Source organism: Cebus imitator, unplaced genomic scaffold (genome assembly GCF_001604975.1).
Source record: "Cebus imitator isolate Cc_AM_T3 unplaced genomic scaffold, Cebus_imitator-1.0 Scaffold322, whole genome shotgun sequence".
Classification (NCBI taxonomy): domain Eukaryota; kingdom Metazoa; phylum Chordata; class Mammalia; order Primates; family Cebidae; genus Cebus; species Cebus imitator.
Window position 1 is genome coordinate 2,279,449 of NW_016107637.1, and position 8,310 is coordinate 2,287,758.

Genomic DNA, 8,310 nt, shown 5'->3' on the forward strand with positions numbered 1-8,310 from the left:
AGAGACGGGGTTTCACCATGTTGACCAGGATGGTCTCGATCTCTTGACCTCGTGATCCACCCGCCTCGGCCTCCCACAGTGCTGGGATTACAGGCTTGAGCCACCGCGCCCGGCTTCCACCTTTCTTTTCACATGTGTTTTTTTCTCTGTGATTTTATAGTTTCATTATGATTTATATCCACTTTTCAATTTCAAAATATATTACATTCAAGTGGTAGGTGCCAGGCAGAGGGAATACGTGGATGAGTGAAGGGGTCTCCCTTCCTGCTGGTCATAGTCTAGAGAGACAGCTGGATCATGGCCCAGCCTGAGGCAGGAGACAGTGCAGGTGAGTCCCAGACGGAAGGGACCCCACCTGGGCAGAGCTGCAGCACTACAGTTGGGCCTGGTTTCTTTGGCAAGGTGATACTTGTGTCAAAGCTGTAGAGCATTCTAGAGACAGAGGCATGAAAGGACACAGGATACTCAATAAAAATACAAGGCCCCTAGAGTGGATGGTCGGTAGGCAGAGGAGGTTAACTTCCAGCCAATTTTTTGTTTCTATTTATTTATTTATTTATTTTTGATAAACAGTTTTTTTATTCCTCTTCCTCCTCTTCCTCCTCGTCTTCTTCATCTTCCTCTTCCACTTTTTTCTGGGCAACTTTAGCGGGACCTTTGTACCATCAAACTTTCCTTTCAACTTATAGTCAGCAACATCCTTCTCATACTTCTCCTTCAGCTTTGCTGCCTTAGTGATGTAAGGCTGCTTTTCCCTGTCATTTAGGTTATTCGACATCTCACCCAGCTTTTTTGCCACGTCTCCAATAGAGATGCCAGGATTTGTGGATTTGATTTTGGAGCGGAATTCTGAGCAGAACAGGAAGAAGCCAGACGGTGGCCTTTTGGGGGCATTAGGATCCTTCTTCTTGCCTCCCTTAGCTGGTCCATAATCCCTCATTACCCGATCATAGCATACTTTATCCGCCTTTGCCATTTCATCAAATTTAGATTTCTCTTTCCTGGGCATTGTCTTCTACCTCGTAGAGCATTTCTTGGAAAATTCTGCAAAATTGACAGGTACCTCTGGATTTTTCTTCTTATGTTCTTCTCCGCACATCTGCACAAAGAAGGCATAAGCAGACATCTTGCCCTTTGGTTTCTTGGGGTCATCTTTAGCCATCCTGACAGTATTGTTCACTAGTCTGGGCAGCACAGCTATTTATTTATTTTTTGAGACGGGAGTCTTGCTCTGCCCAGTCTGAAGTATAGTGGCGGGATCTTGGCTCACCACAACCTCCACTTCCAAAGTTCGCGATTCTTCTGCCTCAGCCTCCCTAGCTGGCACTACAGGCACATACCACCATGCCTGGGTAATTTTTGTACTTTTAGTAGAAGTGGGGTTTCACTGTGTTGGCCAGGCTGGTCTCAAACTCCTGACTTCAGGAGCCGCCACACCCGGCTAATTTTGTAATTTTTTCTAGAGACAGGGTCTCCATATTTTACCCAGGTTTGTCTCAAACTCCCAGCCTCAAGCAGAATTCCACCTCAGCCTCTCCAAGTGCTGGGATTATAGGTTTGACCCTCTGCACCTGGCCCCAGTGTGGTTTGGGGGACGAGCACTCCTTTTCCCTGACACGGCGGGGAAGAATTGAGAGCAGGGAATCTTTGGAGACAGCACGGGAAATAAGGAAGTTCTTGGCATCAACCTTTGAAATTCTTAGTATAGGGGATGAGCTCAGTGGCTGAGTTTTCAAAGACAGGGCTTGTGGGGGATGCAGCACTGGAGGAAAGGAATGCAGATTCAAAGCACCTACTACATGGAAGGGAGAGGGAGCCCACACAGAGCAGGCCTGTCAGAGAATGCCATAGGACCCTGAATGGGTGCCGCCACGGTTTCGCAGTTTTGTGTTTGTGTCTTTTCTTTCCCTCCAGCAGACTGGGCAGAGAACCCAGATGAGGGTAGACCCATGGCTGAGGGCTTGCATAGCATGTGCAGTAGAGAGATTAAGGGGGCAAGGGCAGGGGCATACTTCAGAGGAACTCTATCTCAGAGCTCAGGAGCGCACAGAGAGTCACAATACTCACCACTCCCTTTAGCCTCCTGGGAGCTTTGCATTGTGATGGCGGCAAGGGAGGGAGTTAATAAAACCCAAGATCCTGACCTGAAGGCATCTTGGCATTTAAGATTCCTGGGTGAGGCAGTTCTCAGAGCCCTGGTGGGTCATGGTCGTGGTCTGCTGTAGAGCATTGTGGAGGATTTATGGGGAATGGGTGGCCCATCCTCTCACTTCACCAGGGTTTACTTGAATAAACCCCTGTCAGTTTACCAGTAGGCCTGACACGTCCCACCTTTTATAACTGACTCAGAACTGGTGTTTTTGTGCCTCAGGCCTAGCATGGCTGCTTTGAACTGGCCGTGTTTCCCATTAGTATCCTAAATAATATTAGGCTTAAGAGAAGTGTTTAGAACACTAAAAGTATTGTGCTCTATTTTTTAAGTCCGTTTAGGCATGTGAAATCACCTAGAGAAGGCATTATTCTTTAAATACCAGCCTGTGAAATATTTGTCAGAGCAGTTTTTAAAAATAAAGTTTCCCTTCTGGTTACAAAAGGAGATTGGGAGAAAAGAGGAATGAAGCACTTGTACAAAGAAGGGGAAAAAGTTTTTTCCTATAGAAAATATCATATGGATACGTTGTAAAATATAGCCGAAGTAGCCAACATACGCATTAATGTCAGCACTACTCAGAGTAACCTAGAGAAGAAGATGAGGACGCACACACAGACTTCTGCAAGTGACTCTGGGTGCGTGCTTCCGTGTGCTTAACAGTGTGCCTTCTTTGTCTCCTAGTTTCGTTGATTGCAAGGAGTGTGGCCGGAAGATGCATCAGATTTGCGTTCTACACTATGACATCATTTGGCCTTCAGGGTGAGTAGTTTCCAATGGCCTGGAGGGCGGTTCTGCACAGAGCCAAAGGGGGGCAGCTGCAGTGGCTGCTGCATCTCATTCATTGTTGTCAGCAAGAATTCAGCAATTAAGAGAGATAGCGTTGGTTCTAAATTTAAGTTCTAAGTGTTTACCTGCTTTACAAATTGTGGAATCAAAGTAGTCTGCGTCTTCACTCTTTAATTTTATAATAATGTGATTTAAACAGCTAACAAAATATCTGAATGCTGCATTTCATTGGTTTGACAATATACATCATTATATACAGTCTGATCATACCACTATTATTTTTGCAGTTTTGTGTGCGATAACTGCTTGAAGAAAACTGGCAGACCTCGCAAAGAAAACAAGTTCAGTGCTAAGAGTAAGTTTGCGGAAGCTTTCTGTTTCCCGGACTGCACATTTTAGAAACTTGTATAAATTGTCCCCATTGTCCTTTGGTTCCTCAACATGTGGTTCTGAGGTTTGGTTGTCAAGGATTTTTGTTAGTTTTTTCCCTAATTGTTTGTATTTTTGTTGTCTCATCCTTAAAGAGGATGTTTGGCTTGATTCTTACATGAAAGTAAGCTTTTATGATTAGTGCATGTTTTAGATGAAAGGTTAGATATACAGTAAACTTTGTACATTCTTAGAGCAATTTTGTCAACAGATTATTCTCAAGTGGCTTAGACTAAGATCCCTCAACCTCTGGGCATGTGTGCATATACACTGGTATGGTGCTGGCCAGCACTTTCTGACCCTGGGCCCTATGTGGGCTGCCATGGGTCCATCCTGTGGGTTCTGGGTTCTGCTACAGTGGGGCATGAGCCAGGGTCCCTGGGAACTAGCCGCCGCCCTTGGAGCAGTAGGAGCCTGGCCTGCATGTGGACTTGACTGGACATGTTACTGTAGCTGGTGGTGCCTGTGCAGAAGCAGAAAGAACAACCTGTTACTACTAGAAGTAACTTTTCACAGGTAGACTTTTTTGGGAGGATGGGGGTGGAGTCTCGCTCTGTCACCAGGCTGGAGTGCAGTAGCACGATCTCGCCTCACTCCCACCTCCGCCTCCTGGGTTCCAGCGATTCTCCTGCCTCAGCCTACTGAGTAGCTGGGACTACAGGCGTGTGCCCCCACACCCAACAAATTTTTGTATTTTAGTAGAGACGGAGTTTCACCATGTTGGCCGGGATGGTCTCCATCTCTTGACCTTGTGATCCACCTGCATTGACCCCCCCAAAGTGCTGGGATTACACGCATGAGACCCCGTGCCTGTCCAACTTTTCTTTTTAAAGACAGCATTTTTTCAAAAGTTTATGATTATTTAATCTTTATAGAGTCAGTTCTCAAGTCTTGGAATAGCCTTCTGAAGCTTGACATGCCAGGCTGTCCTTTTGCTGAGTTAACCAGCAAACCACACAAGAAGGGCAACTGCAGCAGTATTCTAAAGTTCACTGGCCCGCTGCTCCCTAAAGCCGTCACCTTTCTGGTGGCAGGACAGGTGACTAGCATGTTGCTCAGGGGATCCTTAACCAGACCAGGGTATTTGGGGAGCTAGGAGTAGAAGAGAAATAGAAATGCTGGGATGGACCATGCACTGGGGGAAGGGGAGGAGGAAGCCACACTGTAGACTTGAGACTGAGTCTTAATTCAAGTTGAAACTCTGTTGTTAACCAAAATCCAGAGTTATCCTATAGTTTACACTGCCTCTGTTAAAAACTTTTGACATATCACTCATTGATAAACTATTGTAATATTTGTCCTTAGCTCAATTTATCAACTGAGCCACTGTTGACATTTCATGCCAGGTAGTCCTCTGTTGTGGGGGCTGTCCTGTGCATTATAGGATTTTAGCAGCATCCCTGGCCTCATTCAGTGCCAGTAACATCTTCCTCAACAATTAATTATGTCTATCAGAAATGTCTCCACACATTGCCAGATGTCCCCTGGAGGGGCACAGGTCCTCCATTTGAGAGGCCCTGCTTCAGAGGATCCATTCTGAGTGAGTTCACTAAAGCATTTTTGCAAATTGGAAGCTATTTCCTAGGCCAGAGGCTCAGTAACCAAAACAGAATTAACCAGAGAGCCAGGACTCCATAGAACAGTCATTGCCTGGAAGGGGCAAGAGGTGATTTGGGGGAATGGCACAAGTGGCCCCAGAGCAGGTCAGGCCCCACTCCCACCCCAGCCTCCAGAAAGACCCTTGGGCATTTGGTGGATGAGCCTGAGATCTAGAAATGGAACATTATGTGAGAAAAGGGCCTAGGAGACGAGAGGCAGGTCTGCTCTGTCGGTGTGATTTTGTGTGTGTGTGAGTGTGTGTGCATATCAGCACACAGTCTTTGTAGTGTCTGTGGTCACAGAGTAAAGGTATGCTTCCTTAATCTTGCATTTAAAACCACCTCCTTTGCATACACCTATGAAAAATGAAATTCAGGTATGTTAAAAGTGAGAAAGGTAAACAAAACTACCAGTGCATTCAGGATAAAAGTAAGATAATAATTTTATCTGTGTTGAGTTATGAAAAGCCTTCCTAAAAAAGATACAACCCAAAGATTAGAAAGGAAAAGGCACAAAAGGCCCGTCATGTGCCATGGATGAAAATGTAAGCTGAATGCCAGAAAGTGAGGGGCACAATTTAAAGTGTTCATTTTTAGATTTAGCAAGTCTACTTTTACACATGTATCCTATAAAAATATTTGCACATATGCATAAAGGCACATACAAGGACATAACTGCAGCATGACAAGGAGTGATGAAAAAGTGGGAACAGCAGCCAAATCAAGAAATATAGAGCAGGAGGCAGCACCGTGAGGAAGGCGGCACTGTGTGCACCACAGGGAGCTCAGCCTGCCCCTCACCCTTACACTGTCTTGAGGCCACCTCTGGAGCATGCGCCTGTGTATGGATCACAGGTGTCAAATAGTGAAGTTACTCTGGAAGAGTGGGTTTTTTTGTTTTTTGTTTTTTGTTTTCTATGCATACAAAAACAGTCCTTTTCCCCACGAGAAGGTGCATCACTAAAATTTTTATTTCTGAGTGTGCTGGGTCCTCTCCCCTTTCCGTGTGCCTTCCTGCACACAACAAGTTGTTGGTCCTTGGCAGCTGTTTAAATGCCTCTTTATATAGTACAGTTAATTTAGGTGATTTGAAGAAAAAAGTAAAGACCTAATGTAAAAGGTTGATTCTGGCCCGGCATGGTGGCTCACACCTATAATCCCAGCACTTTCGGAGGCTGTGGCGGGAGGATCACGAGCCCAGGAGGTCGAGGCTGCACTGAGCTAAGATCATATCATTGCACTCCAGCCTGGGCGACAGAATGAGACCCCTTCTCAAAAAAAAAAAAAAAGTCGTTCTGTTTGATACTTGAAAATAGTAGTATATGGGGGTTATCTTTTCACAAGGGAGAGGAGACAAGGTGTTTCACTGCAGCGTGGCCCTGAAGTCTGCGTTTCTCAGAATGGTCATCTCAGCCACGGGACATGCTGAGCACAGGGCTCAGAGCAGGACTTGAAGCCATAAGGTGTCCATCTTATCGAGAACAAAATATCTCAGTCTCTACCCCTTTATTTTTATAGCTTGGCCAATTTTCCTTTTTCTTTTTTTTTTAAGCTAAAGTCTTGCTCTCTTACCCAGGCTTGAATACAGTGGTGTGATCTTGGCTCACTGCAACCGCCACCTCCCAGTTTCAGGAGATTCTGCTGCCTCAGACTCCTGAGTAGCTGGGATTACAGTTGCCTGCCACCATGTCCGGCTAATTTTTGTACTTTTAGTAGAGACAGGGTTTTGCCATGTTGGCCCAGCTGGTCTCAAACTCCTGACCTCAGATGATCTGCCCGCCTCAGCCTCCCAAAGTACTGGGATTACAGGCGTGAGGTCCTGGGCCTGGCCAGCTTTGATGTTTTCATGGAGTTTTTCTTTGCTATTGTACATTTTTTTTTTTTTTAATTTTATTTCATTATTTTTCTTTTGAGACAGAGTTTCACTCTTGTTGCCCAGGATGGAGTTCAATGGCGCGATCTCAGCTCACCACAACCTCCGCCTCCTGGATTCAAGCAATTCTCCAGCCTCAGCCTCCCAAATAGCTGGGATTACAAGCATGCACCACCACACCTGGCTAATTTTGTATTTTTAGTAAAGACGGGGTTTCTCCATGTTGGTCAGGCTAGTCTCAAACTCCTGACCTCAGGTGATCCTCCCACCTCAGCCTCCCAAAGTGCTGGGATTACAGGCGTGAGCCACTGTGCCCAGCCACATTTTTCTTTTCAAATCATTTTTATTCAGGTACAACTTATCCAAAAAGCAGCACCACTGGTTTGTTTATTGTAGAAAAATGAAATTTAGAAGTTTAGTCTAAATTTTCCAGCTCATTAAGGAATCTTCTAAAATTCCTGATTTTTCTTTTTCTCACTAATGTAGGAAACATTTAAAAGCCAATAAAGAAGAAACTTTTTTTTTCCATGCCTCCCTCCCATCTCCAAGAAGAAACTTTTTAAAAATCTCATTGTCTATAAGTAATCACTAAGAACCTTTTGCAACTTTCCATTCTAGTTTTTTAACCTGTACATGAGGAGTTCTCTGTACTGAAATAATGTTCTGCCTCTGGGTAGTTCCTGTGACAATGGCCACCTGAGGCCAGCCATGAGTGGGGAGAGGTGGCACTGGGGAGGGGAGCCTAGGACAGGCTGCCCTCACCAAGGCTCGGAAACTTGATTCACTTGCTGCACAAAGCAGTGGACACCAATACTGTGCCAGCTCCTGGGGCACCAGGCAGACCCTGGATGGAGCTTGCTTTGTCAGCCCTGGAACATTACACGCTCACGTCAGACTCTGTAGTAGGGACTTTGTCCTCAGAGCTGGGCAGGAGGAGCCCACTGAGGTTGTGCCAGCTCTGCCCTCCAGGGAAAGCAGAAAGCATCTTGTTTGTTCTACTAGCAACAGGAAAAGTCCCTCTGCTCCACTCCTAGAGCCCCTGTCAGTTTTGGGTCCACCCTTGTGGCTCTTCAGTCCCATCCTGTTAGAAGAAGATGCAGGTTATCTGGGCACATAAACAGTTTGCAGGAGGGGAGTGCCTGAGATCCCAGAGTCCACCTTTCTCTTATGAAACACCCATGTTGCCTGGCACAGTGGTTCACTTCTGTAATCCCAGGCCTTTAGGAGGCCAAGGCAGGCAGATCACCTGAGGTCAGGAGTTCAAGACCATCCTGGCCAACATAGTGAAACCCCTATTCAACTAAAAATACAAAAATCAGCCAGCCATGTGGTGGGTGCCAGCTACTCAGGAGGCTGAGGCGGGAGAATCACTTTAACCCGGGAGGTGAAGGTTGCAGTGAGCTGAGCGTGCCATTGTAATCCAGCCTGGGTGACAAACCGAGACTCCGTCTCCAAAAAAAAAAAAAAAAAAA

At 45.8% G+C, this 8,310-nt stretch overlaps 1 protein-coding gene and 1 pseudogene across 3 annotated transcripts in view; one reads left to right on the forward strand and one right to left on the reverse strand.

The window, feature by feature from the left end:
* LOC108286559 (CREB binding protein) overlaps positions 1 to 8,310 on the forward strand; it is a 161,766-nt gene that overhangs the window by 137,589 nt on the left and 15,867 nt on the right. For all 3 annotated transcript variants that reach the window (XM_017504469.1, XM_017504471.1, XM_017504470.2), the window contains 2 exons: positions 2,834 to 2,911; positions 3,226 to 3,293. In XM_017504469.1, the coding sequence (XP_017359958.1) occupies positions 2,834 to 2,911; positions 3,226 to 3,293 (146 nt within the window). The remainder of the gene's footprint in view (positions 1 to 2,833; positions 2,912 to 3,225; positions 3,294 to 8,310) is intronic.
* On the reverse strand, positions 415 to 1,295 carry LOC108286562 (annotated as a pseudogene).